At 39.2% G+C, this 20,121-nt stretch overlaps 1 protein-coding gene across 1 annotated transcript; it reads right to left on the bottom strand.

Annotated features, from left to right (window-relative positions):
* Positions 1 to 485: 485 nt before the first annotated feature.
* On the bottom strand, positions 486 to 19,312 carry RCN2 (reticulocalbin 2). Its single transcript, XM_003275425.3, has 7 exons — positions 18,952 to 19,312; positions 18,471 to 18,576; positions 15,217 to 15,413; positions 6,823 to 6,936; positions 2,880 to 2,976; positions 1,834 to 1,976; positions 486 to 1,314 (listed from the first exon to the last, which is right to left on the bottom strand). The coding sequence occupies exons 1-7, from the start codon at positions 19,255 to 19,257 to the stop codon at positions 1,162 to 1,164; spliced, it is 1,116 nt and encodes a 371-aa protein (XP_003275473.1). The 5' UTR covers positions 19,258 to 19,312; the 3' UTR covers positions 486 to 1,161.
* Between the last annotated feature and the right edge of the window lie 809 nt (positions 19,313 to 20,121).

The raw sequence follows: 20,121 nt of genomic DNA, 5'->3' as shown, positions 1-20,121 counted from the left end.
AAAACGATCTCTGTACATCAGAACTAGAAAAAAATTAATTCCTCCCTTCACTTTTCCCTATCCCACCTCCACCAAAGTTAAATAAGTTGACCTACTGAATTAGGTTAAAATTGATTATCATGCTTATCAAGTATGATTTTAATTTCAGTAAAATTGATATTGAGCTCTACTGTTGATATCTGACCAGCTCTATTGGTAATTCCAACCTGCATTACTCAAGATTATTTATAGCCCCAAAGAGCAAAACCACATTTGCTACAAGACCAATTATTAAAATGTGTCAGGTGCATATTCAATTATATTATAACATGATTCTCTTATTTAAAAAAAAAATAAGAAAATGCAGCAAGAATAATTTGACAGTTTTGGGAACTATCCACATAAAGGAATGGATGAGGCAAGATAATGTACAATACCACAAAACCTATGCTAAATTCAAGATTTATCTGAAAGTTAAAGAAAAGCAAACAAACATATAAAAAGATAGGACATTTCATTTTTAATCACTCAAAAATGAAAAAGGTTTGGACAATGTCAAATTCCATTCACCATAATGCTATAGTTATACATTAAATATAATTACTATCTATACATATGCAAAAATATAAAGTTCTATTTCATACAATAAAACCCTTTATAGAAACCATTTTAAAATTAAACAGAACTTCTCAACATTAATATGTGAGGTCTAAGTCCTTCTAAAGGTTTCTTTAAAGGTTTTTAAACAAAATGCTAAACCTAAAAACATTGTCCTGTCAGTTCCCAAATTAAATCTACTTAGAACAAAAACAAAAATTTATAGCTCAGTCACATACTACTTAAATAATATTGTTCAGGCATCTCTAAAATCCTCCATGTTTTCAAGTATGGAAATAGAACTCAAATATTCCACAATACAGTACTAAACAGATGGAGTATTTAGGAAAGACTTTGTTGTCATATGGCACAGTATTAATGTTTCGTTGCTTCAATAAATTTTGAAATAAATATCAGATTTTTGTTTTTTTTTCTAAAAGACCAAAATTATAATCTACATTAAGATAATTCTGACTGTGGTTAAGACTTAAGAGTGTAAAATACAACATCAATATTTTATCACAAAAGTAAAGCTGGTAACAAATTATAAAAGGAGCCAGTACTCTACTGAGACAGGCTCGGAGATTAAAGCTCATCATGGTAGAAATAGTCATCATGGAGCTGTCTGCCATAATCTGTGGCTTCACTGGTGAGAAACAAGTCCGGGTTTTCCAGAATCTCTTCTTCAGAGAGCTTTTTGTCACCATTCAAATCCATTTCATCAATTAGATGAAGAGCCTTCAAAATAAAACAAAAAAGTGTCAAGTGTAATTAAGTATTTTCAGCAAGATGTTCACAATTTAATGTGATTTGACTTGTCAAAATCATCCAGGTGTACAAGTACTCATTATTATTTAAGTATCTAAAAATGTTACATGTTGTAACCAGGTCTGTCTACTGCTTTTCCCATTATCTCCTTTCTTCATTTCTGCTGGGTTCTGTCTCTCTCCACTCAAATCCAATCCAGGATATATCAAGGCAATGCAAAATTATTATAACCTACTTTGAGTCCCTGCAGGTAAATACAAGCCATTAGTCTATTCACTGTACTCTCAAATTAATACATGACACAATCTTAACTTCCTTGTCTCCCTGACAATCTAAAACAGTTCGTAAATTCAAAACATAGCAATGCATCAATCCCAAATAACTCCACTACTTCTTTCTTTGGCTTAAAATTTTGAACTTCTTTTCCTATCAACAGCACCAAATCTGGGGGGAGGGGGTGGAGAGAAACAGTTGTTCTGTAACACTTACCTCCTCTTGTGCAATGCCCTGATTATTAGGTACTACCCAAGGTAACAGCTCTTGGGGATCAAGCCTGCCATCGTTATCTTTGTCATAATCATTCACGAATCTGTCTTTCTCAACAAGTATCCATTCTGGATCTTCATTTGCAGCTTAATATAAAAAAACACAAATATACATACACAAGAATATCACATGTATCCAATAAGAAGTTTGGTATATCCCTAGAATAAAGGAAGTGAATTTAAAGTTTACTAAAGAAAGCCCAATAAAACGGAACTACTTAACTGAAAAGTCCTGACATAAGTACAAATATATAGTAATTTTCAAAGGTGACACAAGTCTAAATAACCCAGTTTTAAAATCACTGGATGTTTTCACAAACTAGTAATTTTGTTAACTGCTATTTGTTCTGATATCTAGTTTTCCCAAATGTGAGGTGGGTAATGTTTTACTGTATATCATGTTTCTATACAAAGTTTCCTATATGTTTTCACAAAGTAATGCCATGTGTAATTTTAAAGTGACAATCAGAATAAGTAAAACTGGTGACCAATTTAAAAATGGCAATGCTTGGTGTCTTTAAGCAACAATTCTGAAAAAACAGCTGCTTATATAAAAGCAAACTCTTAATTTCAAACACTTATTCACCTTCTACTAAGCTTCTGATACTGTGTTTACACCAGTATTTGTAGTGTTTTATGTTTCTATCTCTTTTAAGATCCACCTGCAACAGCACAGGATTTTGTTTAAAAATATCTACCTTACTTCCTTCCCCATTTAAACTGATAATAAAATTAGATTTGTTTGAAAAGAAAGAAAAATGTTTGACTCTAGACACGGAAGTAAAAGTAAGCAAGACAGTGTTCTCAGATAAGCTATAAATCCATTTGTTGAACTTGTATTACAGTTAACGAAACAAGTAGGATCAGACACAGATCCTCGCTACATTCCTGCTACATTTCCTGTCGAAGAGAGCTTTCAATGAGCAAGGCTGTCTTTCAATGTCTTTCTTCAATTCCTTTTCTCTTTTCACATTCTCCCAGGTGACTTACTTGGATCCCACCTGTAATCACCAAGAAATTCTTCCAAACTAACAAATCCATCACCATTTTTGTCATGTTCTTCTAAAGCTTCTTGAATGACAAATTCCTATTCCACGTTCATTAAAAAAGAAAAAAAAAGTTACAAAATGTTCAGTCCCACTGCCATCTGATTCAATTCTACTACAGAACTTCTTTAGAAATAAATGATAATTTTTGGAGCTCTAGTGGTGCAATCAGCTAGTAAGGTACTTATACAGGAAAAATCACTTTGGTTGTCCATATCTTCAAGACAATCCTTCTAAACACTGGAATTTAGAAGCAAGAATAAAACCTGAAGTACTATGTAGCTTTAAATTCAACATCCTTAAACTTCTGATAATGTGAAGAACTCCACTTTCACTCTCATAAACAACCTCAGCGTTACTCTCATGCTATTTTCTGCACACCTCTCCCTCTCAAGAAAAACATCTTATACTACCCTTGTCTTTAACTCCATTTGCCCTCCAATCCATGAACAACCCTAAAAGAGCCCTTACCTTAGAACTGCTGTTCTGCCTCCAGATCTAAAATGTGCCAGCCCGCCATTATACCTCAACCTCCTTGCTTGCCCTTCAGCAAACCTAGCCCTATTCATCCCAGACTGCCCCCAAATCTGTTCCTCCCTCTTATCAAAGCTTCTTATCAAACAACCAATCCTTTTCCCTAAAGATGACCTGTTCAATGGCAAGCTGTTTCAGTACTTTCCTCGTATCTTCCTATCTCCTTTTTTTTCAGATGGGGTCTTGCTCTTAGCCCAGGCTGGAGTGAGAATGGTGTGATCTCAGCACACTGCAACCTCTGCTTCCCGGGTTCAAGCAAATCTCCTGCCTCAGCCTCCCGAACAGCTGGGACTACAGGCGTATGCCACCACATCCAGCTAACTTATATTTTTAGTAGAGACAGTGTTTTGCCATGTTGGCAAGGCTGATCTCGAACTCCTAACCGCAGATGATCTGCCAGCCTCAGCCTCCCAAAGTGCTGAGATTACAGGCGTGAGCCACCCAGCCTAGCCCTTCCCACCCTTTTTTTAAGATAGGATCTCATTCTATCACCCAGGCTAGAGGGCAGCGGCACAGTAATAGTGGCACCGTAGGCTCAAACTACTGGACTCAAGTGATCCTCTCACCTTAGTCTCCCAAGTAGCTAGGACCACAGGTGCATGCCACCACACCTGGCTAACTTTTTTGTAGAGACAAGGTCTGCTATGTTGTCCAGGCTGGTCTTGAACTCCTAGCCTCAAGCTGTCCTCCTGCCTTGGCCTCCCAAAGTGCTGGGATTACAGGTGTGAGCCACCATGCCTGGCCTATCTCTGACTCTTACCTTCCCTTAACACTTATTTAGTAAGTCAACATTCCTGCATATGCTTTCTTCAAAATGTTGCTCGAATCTATTTCATTCTATTGCCAGATAGAACTCTGGGCCGTATCACATTATGCCTAAATTATTTCATTGCTTTTACTGGTAATTCCCCACTTTAGTCTTCAATTGTTCCTTATTCTCCAGAGAATCAAGCATCCTTTGCCTGTCATTCTTGGGCTCAATTAGCTTGTCCCAACTTAATTTTGGTACTTAAATTACACCCAGCACTGTTCTTAAACTGGATCATGTATTCTGTGCCAATGAGAAATTAGAAACTTCACAATGGCAAGAGAAGTGGTATTAATGACAGTGTCTTACCACTGAGCTATGGAGAAAAATGTATCTGCAGCCTTGTTATGCAAGGCAGCAGGGTCTACCATGACACATTAAACAAAAAGCTGTATCTTCCTTCTTTGAAATATCCAGGGAACCAAGCCACGTAGCTGGAGGCTGATGTCATGCAACAGACTTCAATATAAATGTTTAGTCTCTTTTTTAAAAAGCTATTTGTTACATTAGTCTTTATTTCCCAACGTGATGGTGTATGCTTTCAAGCTTGGCCAAGTCATAATAGGGACTCAATTAATGTTTGTTGAGTTAAACTTACAATTCAACAAAAGTTTTGAAAAACTGGTACTTATTTTAAATACTAAAGGGATGAGAGGACTCATTATGCTTAAAATTGCAAAAACATTACTAGTTACTAGCAGCTGCACCCCTACCAACCCTATGAAGAAGAATCAAAACATGACGTTTTTCCAGACCAAAAGCTTTCATAAGTGATGTTGTAAATTAAACAGAAATCCTAGTATTACTAACATTGAAAAACCAAAAAAAAGTCTGAAAGCTACAAAAGGGTAAGGAAGGCACTGAAGGTAACACAGTTATGAGAGAGAAAATAGTCTGAGGAAGCCTGCTGCTCATACATAGTACAGAGATTTAAAAATTCAGTCCTTCACCTTCTCCCTCCCAATAAGCAACTTCGTCACCACCAGAAAGCCTCCTTACCACTCCTAATTTTTTTTTTTTTTTTTTTTTTTTTTTTTTTTTTTTTTTTTTTTTTGAGACGGAGTCTTTCTCTGTCCCCCAGGCTGGAGTGCGGTGGCGCGATCTCGGCTCACCGCAACCTCCACCTCCTGGATTCACGCCATTCTCCTGCCTCAGCCTCCCGAGTAGCTGGGACCACAGGCGCCCACCAACACGCCCGGCTAATTTTTTTGTAATTTTTAGTAGAGACGGGGTTTCACCGTGTTAGCCAGGATGGTCTCGATCTCCTGACCTCGTGATCCACCCGCCTCGGCCTCCCAAAGTGCTGGGATTACAGGCTTGAGCCACCGCGCCCGGCCACCACTCCTAATTTTAAGTGGGGAGAATTAGGATCATTTTAAATCTGTGTATCTCTTAAAATTCTGGTTATACAATTCATTTTAACAACTTAATGAACGGGTTTTGAAGTTTTGGTTACTTGGAAATGTAAATTCATACAACCACTATGGAGAACTAAAAATAAAGCTACCACATGATCCAGCAATCCCACTGCTGGGTGTATACCCAAAAGAAAGGAAACCACTATGTCAAAGAGATATCTGCACTCCAATGTTTGTTGTAGCACTGTTCACAAAAGCCAAGATTCGGAAGCAACCCAAGCGTACATCAACAGATGAATGGATAAAGAAAATGTACATATACACAATGGAGTACTATTCAGTCATAAAAAAGAAAGAGATCCTGCAACAACATGTTGATCCACGCAACAACATGGATGAACTGGAGATCATATTAAGTGAAATGGGCCAGGCACAGAAAGACAAACATCGCATGTTCTCACTCATTTGTGGGATCTAAAAATCAAAACAATTGAACTCATGGACATAAAGGGTAGAAGGATGGTTAACAGAGACTGGGAAGTGTTGGGGGAGAGGGCGCTAGGAACAGTTAATGAGTACAAAAAAAATAGTAAGAATGAATAAAATCTATTATTTGACAGCATAACAGGGTTGACTATAGTCAGTAATAACTAATTATACATTTTAAAATAACTAAAAGAGTGTTCACTGGATTGTTAGTAATACAAAGGATAAAAGTTTGAGGGGATGGATACCTCATTGTCTATGATCTGATTATTTCACATTGCATGCCTGTATCAAAACATCTCGGCTGGGCGCGGTAGCTCACGCTTATAATCCCAGCACTTTGGGAAGCCGAAACAGGCGGATCACGAGGTCAGGAGATTGAGACCACGGTGAAACCCTGTCTCTACTGAAAATACAAAAAATTCACCAGGTGTAGTGGCGGGCGCCTGTAGTTCCAGCTACTCGGAGAGGCTGAGGCAGGAGAATGGCGTGAACACGGGAGGTGGAGCTTGCAGTAAGCCAAGATTGCCCCACTGCACTCCAGCCTGGGCGACAGAGCAATACTCCGTCTCAAAAAAAAAAAAAAAAAATTTCATGTATCCCATAAACACATACACCTACTATGTACCCACAAAAATTTAAAATATATTTTTTAAAGTTTTGGTCACTCAATAATTCTCTTAAAAATGTTTCTTTCTTACCGTCATATAATCAACTTCTTCAGGATGCTCAAAAGCAATAAATTCTTCAAGACTCAAACCGGGACCTGAATCCTGGTTAGCTTTTTCAAATCGCTTCTTGTCCTTTAAGTGAAGCTTTGAAAATTAAAATTTCTCATTAGTATACCACATCATTTTAAATACTTTGAAAAATACAAACTATGTGAAATTTAAAGTACATTCCCATCCATTATCTCATTTATCTTCACATCGTCCCTTTGAAGGTAAGCTACACAAATACATGTATTAGAGGCAGGACAGACTCACAAGCTCTAGAGTCATATAGACCCAGACCTGAATTCCAGCAGTGCCACTTACTAGCTGTGGTGTCAGCACAAACTGCTTAACCTCTCTGGTTTCCTCATCTATCAAATTGGGATAAAAATCTCTAATAAGCAATTGGGATGAGAATCCCTACCACACAATTAATAAACCTTAAGTATTAAGTATTTAGTGTTATATACTATTATTGATAGAAAAGCAGATTGAATGATTTGATAAAAGTCAGAAATACAGCTAAAAAATACTGAGCATGGCATAGTGGCGCACGCCTGTAGTTCCAGCAACTTGAGAAGACTGCATGAGCCCAGAAGTTCAAGGCCAGCCTTCACACCATAGCAAGACCCTGACTCAAAAAACAAACAAAACTACTGAACTTGGATCCTCCCTATTCTTTCTACAGTACTATACAGTCTACTTTAATAATTAATACTTTTTTGAATGCCCAAAAGTCAATAAATTTATACCATGTATTAAATCTTGGTAGGTAGGGCTTTTAAAAATTGTTCCTGGTCCTCTAAGTGACTTTTCAAAAATACATTATTGTTTCAGAAAAACAGTCTTCTTATGTTGAGAATCTCATAATATTAGTATATGTACCTAATATTTGGAAATCTTTTCTTTTTTGGGGGGGTGGGGAGATGAGGTCTCACTCCGTCATCCAGGTTGGAGTACAGTGTTGCAATCTCAGCTCACTGAAACCTCCACTTCCCAGGTTCAAGTGATCCTCCCACCCCAGCCTCCCAAGTAGTGGGGACCACAGGCATGTGCCACCACACCCAGCTAATTTTTTGTATTTTTGATAGAGATGGGGTTTCACTATGTTGCCCAGGCTATCCACCTGCCTCAGCCTCCCAAAATGCTGGGACTATAGGCATGAGTCACCGTGCTCAGCCTGGAAGTCTAGTCTTAGCAGGCTCTTTATAGTGTTAATTCTGTATATTCGGATATAAATACATCAAAAGTTTAAATGGATCCCATGTTGAGGTTTAACAAACATATCCTTTTCTACTTTCTCATCCATCTTCCCATCCACCCCCCCTTTTTTAAATGATTCGGCAGCTATCAGGGACAAGGCTGCTTTTGATAAAATTTTCAATGGTAATTCTGTAACCAAGAGCCTTGGGAGCCAATAATGCTATATTGCTAATCTTGCATAATTTCTGTTTTGAGAATTTCTGGGAATAGCTTTCCTTCCTATAAACTGATATGTATTAAACTGTGCATTTTTTTAAAGCACAATTTCAAATATTTTAGAAGCTTTTAAGTGTTTCACTACTGAATAAAAATACCTTTTCAGTTTTCTAGAATAATAGAGGTCAGGTAGCAGTCATTTACCTAAACACTAGTTCTTTTACAATTACTGATTTACAGCGGAGCAGCTCACCTCTTTCCCCAAAGAATTTGTTTTATTAACATCTAGACTCTACAAGCCAGTTATATTTACCCAATCATGACAGAAAAGAAAAAATAATAACTTGTTTCCAAATAGCTCCTTTTAACTTAATGTTTCATAATTTTAAATAACTAGGCCAAATAATTTGCATTTTATGTTCAGGTTTAACATGGCAAAAGCAGACAAACAAGAATTTGAGGTACTTTGCTGAGTCAATCGAGTTGTTTTTGAATAAACCATTATTCAAAATACCAAGTGCTTTGATTTCCTTATGAAAGAACCCTTCACTTTGGAGCAAAAAGGTCCATGTTTCAGGAGAAGAGCTGAATTTGGCCAAATTTGCCTATGGAAAGAAAGGATCTCTTTCAACAAGCTGAGATTTCTTAAAAAAAAAAAAAAAAAAAAAAGTGAAGGGGGTAGCTTTTTCTGGTTCACATTTCATGGCCATTTGAAGAACACAAAATAAGAATAGCTCACATTAAATCGAAGAAGCCAAAAACAGAAAGACTGTTTTTTACAAAGTGGCAAATTCCTAAAAAAACAACAAAAAAGATGGTCAGTTTCATAAAACTTCAACGCTTTTTTCTTCTATATAAAAACCTTGTATTCTAGTAGAGGGTAAAAAGTGTTAGGTACAGTAATAAAAAAGCTACCATAATCATTTATTTTTAGATTACAACAGAAACTTGTGAGGAACAAAACTGCCATCTTTTGGTAGACTAATGATTCTACACGAGGAAATATATAATGTGTGATACTAGAACAAATGACTAGGCCTTAAAAATTCTGATTAGCCACATGCAAGGTTATATCTTACATAAATAAATACTGTTTATATATGCACATCCAGCAGTCATGCCTGTAATCCTAGCACTCTGGGAGGCCGAGGCGGGTGGATCACCTGAGGTCAAGAGTTCAAGACCAGCCTGGCCAACATGGTGAAACCCCATCTCTACTAAAAAAATTAGCTGGGCACAGTGGCACACGCCTGTAGTCCCAGCTACTTGGGAGGCTGAGGCAGGACGATTGCTTGAACCTGGGAGGCAAAGGTTGCATTGAGCCAAGATTGTGCCACTGCACTCCAGCCTGGGTGACAGAGCAAGACTCTGTCACAAAACAAAAACAAAAACAAAAAAACACTTGCACTTTTGCCAGATAGATCCCCAAACTTTAATTATCTTGTGTTGACTATAACTGTCCTTTATATTATAAAGAAACGCTTCTTCAGGCATTTCACAGCCTGAAAGGGTTATCTTTATTCTCTATATGAAAACTTATTAAATATAAGATAAAATTCAGACTGGGCATGGTGGTTCACGCATGTAATCTCAGCCCTTTGGGAGGCCAAGGCAGGCGGATCACTTGAGGTCAGGAGTGTGAGACTAGCCTGACTAACGTGGTGAAACTCAGTCTCTACTAAAAAAAACAAAACAAAAATCAGCCAGGCATGGTGGCACGTGCCTATAGTCCCAGCTACTCAGGAGGCTGAGGCAGAAGAATTGCTTGAATCTGGGAGGCCAAGACTGTAGTAAGCCGAGATTGTGCCACTGCACTCCAGCCTGGGTGACACAGCGAGACTCCCTCTCGGAAAAAAAAAAAAAAAAAAGGTGAAGTTCAGATATCAAGCTGACTTTTGTTAACAGACTTTCTTACAGAAAACTTTATTTTATTCACATATCCAGTTACTTTTTATGATTATTTTATTTATGGTATAGTGTTTAGTCTATAACTTTGAGACTGATTCATTCCTCATCCTTTATTTTTTATTTTGAAAAATAATGCATATGGTTTCTGGGTTCATCTTTACACTCCACATCAATTTTTAGGACGTTATTATTTTTTTTTAAAGGGACAAGGTTTCACTATGTGGTCCAGACTGGCCTCAAATTCCTGGGCTCAAGCAATCCTCCTACTTCAGCCTCCTGAGGAGCTGGGACTACACATACACACAGGAAGTTACTTACAGCAAATTCTAAAAACATATGATTAGAACTTCATGAAGATAGAGACGTATTCCTAGGCTGTCAAAAAAAGAAAATAACCAAAAGGACTCCCATTGAAGTGTTCATTTTAGGGATCAATCTATTCCTTTTAGCTGTTAAGATTCATCTAATTCATCCTTTAAAAGCACAGTGTTATAATCAACACGTTCTAAGTAGCTAGAACACAGAATTAGAACCAGACACCTTTTAAAAGAACTGTTCATAAACAATTTATAAGTCATGTATCTCTTCAAAGTGAAGCTTTTCTTCTCAGCACCATCTATTACATCACCCCCTTCTAAGAATATAGGAACATTCACTTCTTATTTTTTAATGGGATAGTAATTAAGTCTTTTGAGTAACAAAAAAATAAAAATAGAAAACACAATTAGAATCTAATTCCAGCAAGATTTTAAAATACTGTATTTAACTTCTCTGTTGTTCCTAGGAAGGGAAATTATACCATACCCTGCTTTGGTTTTAGTTAAGTTACGATGGTTTAAGATAAGTTAATTCCTATAGCAAATGAGGATACTTAATAGACAGATGATCCCAAATCTCATTATCACCATTTGTTTTTCCTTTAGTATTTACAAGTAGTAAAAAGACTGATTTTTACTCACTTTAGTCCACTATAGAATGAAGACCCAAATAAAAAGAAAACAAAAGATACATTTTCCCCTTAAAAAATAAAATCCTGGCCAGGCACGGTGGCTCACACCTGTAATCCCAGCACTTAGGGAGGCCAAGGCAGGCGGATCACAAGGTCAGGAGATCGAAACCATCCTGTCTAACACAGTGAAACCCCGTCTCTACTAAAAATACAAAAAATTAGCTGGGCATGGTGCCAGGTGCCTGTAGTCCCAGCTACTTGGGAGGCTGAGGCAGGAGAATGGCGTGAACCTGGGAGGCGGGGCTTGCAGTGAGCAGAGATCACGCCACTGCATTCCAGCCTGGGCGACAGAGCGACACTCCATCTCAAAAAAAAAAAAAAAAAAAAAAAAATCCTAACTAATCTAAAGCTGATAGTTAACAAATGCATAAAGTTTTAAAAAGTTGATTAAATATAAATTTATGTGAACTGTAAATGCTTTCTTCAATAATATTCTTTTAAATCAAAACAGAACTGCTTACCCCTCCAACTGCTACCATTTATTACTATTTATCCACATTGTTATAATCCTAAATAAAGGGGAATTATTTATTTATTTATTTATTTATTTATTTTTACAAACGGGGTCTCTCTGTTGCCCAGGCTGCAGTGTAGTGGCATAAATATGGCTCACTGCAGCCTTGACTGCCTGGGCTTGAGCAATCTTCCTGCCTGAGCCTCCCAAATAGCTGGGATTACAGGCACGGACCATCATGCCCATCTCATTTTTAAATTTTGTTTGGGCATTTGTTAACTATACAGCTTTAGATTAGTTAGGATTTAATTTTTAAGAGGAAAACGTATCCATAGGGACGGGGTCTTGCCACATTGCCCAGTTGTTCTCGAACTCCTGGGCTCAAGTGATTCTCCCACCTTGGCTTCCCAAAGTGCTGAGATTATAGGTGTGAGCCACCACACCTGGCCTGAATGGGAATTATTATCCTCATTTTTGGAGATAAGGAAACTGAGGCACATGAAAGTTTAATAACTTACCCAAAGTTACACAACTGTGAAGTACTGGAGCTAAATGTGAAGCTAAGCAGACTGGCTCTAAGGATGGCGCCCCAAACCTCCACACTGATGCTGTAGTTATTAGCAGAGAATTAACCAACTTAGAGTTAGTGGTGGCTTACAGAGTTCAAGCGGCCAATATGATTCTAAATAAATAGCACACTTAGAAAGCATTTACCAAGGAGGGAATAGGGTGTTGTTTAACAGGTACAGAGTTTCAGCTTTGCAAGATGAAAAAAGTTCCGGGGATTAGCTGCACAACACTGTGAATGTACTTAACGCTACTGAATGGCACACTTTAAAATGGTTACAATAGTAAATTTGTTATACACTCCTCCCTCCATATTTGTAAGAAATTGGTTCCAGAACCTCCCTCGGATACCAAAACCCAAGGATGCTCAATTCCCTGATATAAGGTGGCATAGTATTTGCATATAACCTACACATATCTTCCCAAATATTTTAAATCATTTCTAGATTACTTATAATACAAATTACAATTTAAATGAGGAGAAAATCATTGCTACACTATATTGTTCAATACAATAAATTATGGCCACAATAAAAATTAAAAGGTATATACCAAAACAGGGTAAGTTAAGAAACAGAAGAGCCTTGAATATTTTCCAAGCACCCTTGACTAATATTTTGGGACAGTTTGCAACAGCATGTTTTATTTTTATTTTTTTCTACACATAAAAACTATCTTAAAAAAATTCTTAGTGATACTCTAATTACCCTGATTTGGTCATTATATTATATGTTTGTGTGATATCAAAATATCACATGTACCCTGTATGTATAATACAACTATCATGTACCTATAAAAAAGATTTTAATTCTTTAAAATTAGCTTTGAAATACAAAAGTATTTGATATAGCAATTTCTCAAGCTCAGTCATTTCTGTTGATATACTTTTAGTTTAATAGACTTCCTAGAAGTGTTAAAAAGTTCCTAATTCCTAAATTAGTCTTTCTTAGCTCTGCTTAAGCGGCATATATTTCAACAAATTAAACCATTAGACACATTAGAACTCATGGAGATACTAAATTTTCAAAAAATGAGTAATTTGGGGCCAGGTGTGGTGGCTCACACCTGTAATCCTAGCACTTTGGGAGGCTGAGGTGAGTAGATTGCTTGACCTCAGGAGTTTGAGACTAGCCTGGGCAAGATGGTAAAACCCCATCTCTACAAAAAATACAAAAATTAGATGGGTGTGGTGGCTCGAGCCTGAAATCCCAGCTACTTGGGGGGCTGTGTTGGGAGGACAGCTTGAGCCCAGGAGGCAGTGAGCTGAGATTATACCACCGCACTTCAGCCTGGGCAACAGAGTGAGATACTGTCTCAAAAAAAAAAAAAAAAAAAAAAAAAAGGAGTAATTTTAAAGGGTGTACTCACTATGAAAAATGGTACTGTGGTTTCTCAAAAAATTAAAAATAGAATTACCATATGATCCAGCAGTATCACTTCCAGGTATATACCCAAAACAATGGAAAGCAGGATCCCACAGAGATTTGCAAATCCGAAATCCAAGATGCTTCAATGAGCACTTCATTTGAGTGTTGTGTCAGTGCTCCAAGTTTCATATTTAAGAGCATTTTGATTTTGGAATTAGGGATACTCAACCTGTACATACAACAGAATATTACTTTGCCTTAAAAAGGAAGGAAATTCTGATGCATGCTACAAAATGGAAGAATCTTGAGGACACTATGTTAAGTAAAAATAAGCCAGTTACAAAAAGACAAATACGGCATATGATTCTACTTAGATGAGGTACCTAGAGTAGCCAAATTCAGAGACAGAAAGTAGAACAGTGGTTGCCAGGAGCTAGTGGGAGGAGGGAATGGGGAGTTATGGTTTAATGGGTAGAGAGTTTCCGCTCTGTAAGATGAAAAGAGTTGGGGAGATTGGTTGTACAACACCATGAATGTACTTAACAATACTGAACTGTACACTTTAAAATGGTTACAATGGTCAATTTGTTACACAGTCCTCCCTCACACATTCCTGGGAAATTGGTTCCAAGACCTCCCTATCAAAATCTGAGAATGCTTAAGTCCCTGATATAAAATGGTGCAGTATTTGCGCATAGCCTACACACAACTTCCTGAATACTTTAAATCAGGGACCCTCAATCTCTGGGTGGCGGACAGGTACTGGTCCATGGCCTGTTAGGAACTGGGCCACACAGCAAGAGGTGAGTGGCAGGCATTACCGTCTGAGCTCTGCTCTGCCTCCTATCAGATCAGTGGTGGCATTAGATTTTCATAGGAGTGCAAACCCTATTGTGAACTGTACACGTGAGGGATCTTCGTTGTGCACTCCTTAGGAGAACCTAATGCCTGCTGATCTGAGGTGGAACAATTTCATCCTAAAACCATTCCCCACCCCCCCACCACACACTGTCCCGTGGAAAAACTGTCTTCCATGAAACTGGTCCCTGGTGCCAAAAGGGTTGGGGACCTCTGCTTTAAATCATCTCTAGATTACTTATAAATTACAACTTAAATAAGAAATAAATCATTGTTATATTAAGGAATAATCAAGAGAAAAAAGTTCTGTATATGTTGAATAGAGACACAAGTTTTTTTTTGTTTTTAATACTTACTTTTTTGGATACTTACGATTCTCAGTTGTTTGAATCCACAGATGTGGAACCCGCAGATTTTTTTAAATGAGTATATAAAACTATGTGTTTAAAAATGGGAATGGGCCATAATGGCCTTCTTAATAAAGATAAAACTGATTATTCAATAATATTAAAATATTGAAATACTCATTCAAAACACATTTAAAAAGCAACTCTGAAAATGAGGACAATTAAATGATGCAGCTGAGAAAAACAGATAGAAGGATCATGTAGGTAATCTAGAATAAGAGTCCTAAATCTGGCCAGAAAGGAAACCATCAAAATGACTGCTGAAGTGGAACAGGTGATTTCCTAGAGAACAAGACAATCCAGCTTACAACCTCAGGCCCTCAGTGTGCTCATTCATGCAGGAAGGTAAAGTGAACCAACATGAAAAGAAACAGCTTGTGCACATGAACTCACCTTCCTAAAGGACTCCTCTTCTGCATCATCCAGAGCAGTGTTCTCATCAAAGTCAATCACACGATCATACATCTGAATGTTATATTCATCCCATGTCACAGTATCATCACTGTTTTTATCATATTCAACAAACTGTTGTTTTGCTTCTTGCATAGCATAATGCTTAAAAGACATCTGAATCCATGAACTGAGTTCACCTATGAGAATTTCCCAGAACACAACGCATGTGACGTTAATTCTGATACTTAAGAGTAAGGATTTACAAACCTTCTCTGAAAAGGCAAAATCTTTGATGTTTGCAAATACTGAGAATTGGCCTAGTTGTATTAATAGAAATGGGGTAGGAAGTGGGAAAGGCTGTTTAGAAGAGCTCATGGAGCTTTTTTTTTTTTTTTTTTGAGACGGAGTCTCACTCTTTCACCCAGGCTGGAGTGTGCAGTGATGCGATCTCAGCTCACTGCAACCTCTGCCTCCCGGTTCAAATGATTCTCCTGCCTCAGCCACCTGAGTAGTTGGGACTACAGGTGTACGCCACCACGCCCGGCTAATTTTTTGTATTTTTAGTAGAGACAGGGTTTCACCATATTGGCCAGGCTGGTCTCGAACTCCTGACCTCATGAACCACCTGCCTCAGCCTCCCAAACTGCTGGGATTACAGGCGTGAGCCACCGTACCTGGCAGGAGCTTCTATACTCTAACATATGATCTAAATATAATGTAAGCTCCATAAAATTTGGGTATGTTCTGTTCACTGATGTACATCAAATGCCTGGAAAGTTCCTGGCTCTGTAAGTATTTGTTGAATGAATTACCAACTGGCCAAAATAGCACTCTACTTTTAAAAAAATGTTATCCAAAATCTTGCAGAAAACCTTTGCTAACTACCACAGATCTCTCAGGAAGCATAAATATTTTGATAGCTATTTATTTTAATATGTATGAGAAAAAACAGTGTTTTTTATTTATGAAGGTGATATAAAGTCTTCCTTTAAAATAAATTTTATGTGAGTTGAATTAAAACTATATTAAGAAAATAATAGATGGTTAAGTAGATATGGCCTAAATTCTGAAAAGCTATTCAAGTGAGTGAGAATACTGCTTCAATATGTTACCTTTAAATATGTCGTTAAAACATCTGGAGGAAATTTTAACAAAGTTATGGGTAGCAATTTATGCCCTTCCTGCAACAGCTATCTGTCTTAACTTGGTACCTGAAGGCATGGGAAAAAAGTTTCTAAAACTCAAATGTCCACTTTTGAATCAACTTTTAAAAAATCTACTCGGCTGGGCTCAGTGGCTCACGCCTGTAATCCCAGCACTTTGGGAGGCTGAGGCAGGCGGATCACCTGAGGTCAGGATTTTGAGACCAGCCTGGTCTCGGGTAAAACCCGGTCTCTACTAAAAATACAAAAATTAGCCGGGTGTGGTGGCCAGTGCCTGTAATCCCAGCTACTCAGGAGGCTGAGACAGGAGAATCGCTTGAACCTGGGTGGCAGAGGCTGTAGTGAGCCAAGATCACACCACTGCACGCCAACATGGGTGACAAGAGCGAGACTCTGCCTCAAAAAAAAAAAAAAAAAAAAACAACTATTCATAAAAATATTTACTAAACTACATTAAAGAAAACAAAGGAGGGACGAACACTAATATTTGTGAGGACAGCATGAGTATACCATTTATCAGGTCCCTCTGTACATGTTGCCTCTAATCTTCAAAACAATGCAATTATAATCATCACTATTATATGGGTGAGGAAACTGAGGTTCAGAAAAGTCCAACCCTCCACAACTAGTAAATAGCAGAGTCCAGATTCAAACCTGTTTGGCTTCAAAGCCAACTCCTACTGAGTTTTGCTACCTCTTAACATCTGATTCCAGACCTGGCCCTCAAAGAGCAAATTGCCAAAATTATCTTAAGAGTCCTTAAGTAGAATGAAGGCTTTCATAAGCACCATGAGTCTTTCCTCTAGTTTATTTAAAGAGATCACCACGGCATAGAAGAAAACAATGGAACAGGGATCAGAAATGTGGGTTCACACTTCAGCTTTGCCATCAGGGAGTAGTTTACCGTCTCAAGCTTTTCTTCTCATCTGTATAATGAATATTTGGACGAAAGTTTTTCTAACTTTAAATTTCTTAAAACCTTGCTATTAAATATTTGAACATATCTAGGTCTTGACAGATAGGTACCACACAGTCTTCCAAATCAACGTGTTGTGTTCTTTGATTAGTATAACCAAAGATTGACTTATTCTTAGATTGGATAATCAGAATCCAAAGGTTTTGTTATTATTGTCTAATTAAGAGAAAGAAAAAAGCCCTTAATCTTCCAGAGGGTTCCAATGTGAATGTCATTGACAGCACATCTTAAATTTACCAGTTTTTAATTTTCTCCAGCAACTTAATTCCTTGATGGTGAACAGCATTTAAATGAGAGTTACAGAAAAACAGCTAACTTAAGAGTCACAGTAACAACCTGAATTTTTCTGAGGACCCACTTGGAATGCTGACAGGGTACATCATTTGAATTGAACAATGGGGAGAGACAATTGCACAGCAATTTATTTAGAACACTCTTTTAGTAGTCTGCATTTCATTTCTGACTAGAGAATTTACCTGAGAGCACTCAGATTTTTTTTTTTTTAACCGAAGGATATTAAAACTTGAATTAAGAGCAGGATACCTGGATTCTAGTCCAGCTTTGCCACTTATTTGTAGAAGGCACTCATCCCTGTGCTTCATTTCTTCATCCCTACAAAGTGATGTGGACAAGATGATCCTAAGGCCCCTACTAGCTCTAACATTTTGGTATAATGTTGTAATAAACGTAATTCACAGGCAACAGGTCTTTTTCTATTTGCTTACAAAAAGAAGCAAATTCCTAAAATTTAAATGAAGCGTATATCAAAACAGCGATAAATCATTTACTGCCTTAAAGTTTTGGGGCATATTTCTCTAAAATAAATCATATTGTTGACACTAACAAAAGTCATGTGAGAAAGAGGGTGTCTCAAGGTGTGACTTGCACGTAGAGTACAGGGTCAATGATGTTTATAGATAACTGGAGAAAGCACCGAGTTTTACTTGGTTCTCAGTGTCTAAAGATTTGTAGGTATAAAACCTATTCTCCATGTCCTTTTTTCCTTCTCACAGGACTTCCAACTTGGGACACTAGCAATCTATACATTCAGCACACATCCCTGCATAACATATTTGTATTTGTCTCCATTGTTAGTCGTGTAGGGCAGTCCTTACTTTCAGTGAGAAAGCCATCTGAGTCCAAGTCGATTTTCTTTATGATCGCCTGCAGTCTTTTTTGCTGCTCTTCGTGGCCGAGTTTAACATATTCATCCACATCTTCCTTTAGGGGGAAGCGACACACAGGAGGGCCAAGCATTACTACCAGTGGGGCAAAATGGTGGAGAAAAACAGGTCTACTAGAAGACCCCCTTGCCAAAGGGTTTCGGGGTGACCCGCACCTGCACTTCAAGGCCCCTACCGCCTACACACCCTCCATGATCTGAGGGGTAGAAGGGATCCAGCTCTTGGGCCGTGCTATCTCCTCAGGCTTTCCAGGCCCCAGGACCCCCAGAGAGCGAGTGCCGCGCCGCCCTGCTCCCATTGTCAGGCCGCCCCTGCCAGGCCTCGCCCGGCCGCCCCCCTTTGTCCCGGGACAAAGCCCGCGGCAGCCGCGGTGCGAGGCCCGGCCCTCCCAGCACCGGCCTGGCCGCCTCACCTGGACGCCCAGCAGCGCCTCGCGGTCGTAGTCGCTGCGGCGCTCGCCCAGCGGGTAATGCAGCTCCTCGGCCTTGCCGGCGCCGGCCGCCGCGGCGCACAGCAGCAGCAGCCCCAACGCCGCGGTCCTCGGGCCCAGCCGCATCGCGCCGGCCCGCGGAGGACACCGAGGGACGCGAGGAGGGAGGCTGGCGGGGACCCGGGACGGCTGCGATGCTCCGCGGGTGGCTACAGAGAGGCGGTGCGACGTACGTTGAGGGCGGAGGGAACGGGAGGCGGAACCTGCGGTGGCTGCCACAACGCCCATGGACGGGCCGGGGGCCGGCCCACCAATGCGGTGCGGAGGCTCGCCAGGAGGAGGCCTATATGGCCGGCGCGGAGTGGCGGGGCACAAGGCCGCGCCGCTGATTGGGCAGCGCGGCGCTGGGGGCGGGCCGCCGCGATGTCGGGGTCAACAGCCGCCCAGAGAGCTCCAGGAGCCATGCTGGGACTGCAGAGAGGGGAGACCCCTACGACCCGCGCCTTCTCGTTCCCCCGACACGCTTCGAAAAGCACGCCCCCACCCCACTCCTGCCCTGTCTTCCCGTCACCCTCGTTACTGCCATAAACTCCTGGTCCACTCCATGTACCCCTCCTACCGTCCATCAATGAGAGAGGCTGGAGGTTTCTGTGACAACAATACAATATCGAAAAAATTATTGCCTGAGGAATCGGCCAACAGTATTCTTTCTCATCTTCAATGTATCTCTATTTATTTTATGAGAGTAGGACGTACAAACTCAGGAAGTGCAGCCAGATGCTTGTATCTGATGCTCAATTTCGTGGTTTACAAGTTAATGTGAACTTGCTCAAATTTCTTGGCCCCTGAAAACTTGTTTGCTCATCTATAAAATGGGCATAGTAATAAGACTACCTTAAAGAATTGTCGTGAAGATTAAATAATGTAATGGGTTTAGAACAATAGCTGGCACATAAGGTGAAGTGTTTAGTGAAGGTAGGCTTTCATCCATGGAAGTAGAAAAACAAAAGATGATTGCACAGAAGGAATAGCTTAGTAAGTACCTAGCAAAACCTTTAGGGACAGAATGCATATACACATGGCTTCTAGTCCATGTCTATTCACAGGTTTATGTTATTTCTCCACCTCATCCTGAACACATTAAAACTCTGA

The sequence above is a fragment of the Nomascus leucogenys genome, chromosome 6 (assembly GCF_006542625.1).
Source record: "Nomascus leucogenys isolate Asia chromosome 6, Asia_NLE_v1, whole genome shotgun sequence".
In the NCBI taxonomy this organism is placed as follows: Eukaryota; Metazoa; Chordata; class Mammalia; order Primates; family Hylobatidae; genus Nomascus; species Nomascus leucogenys.
Note: the sequence above shows the minus strand (reverse complement) of the source record. Positions and strands in the feature narration are given on the sequence as shown.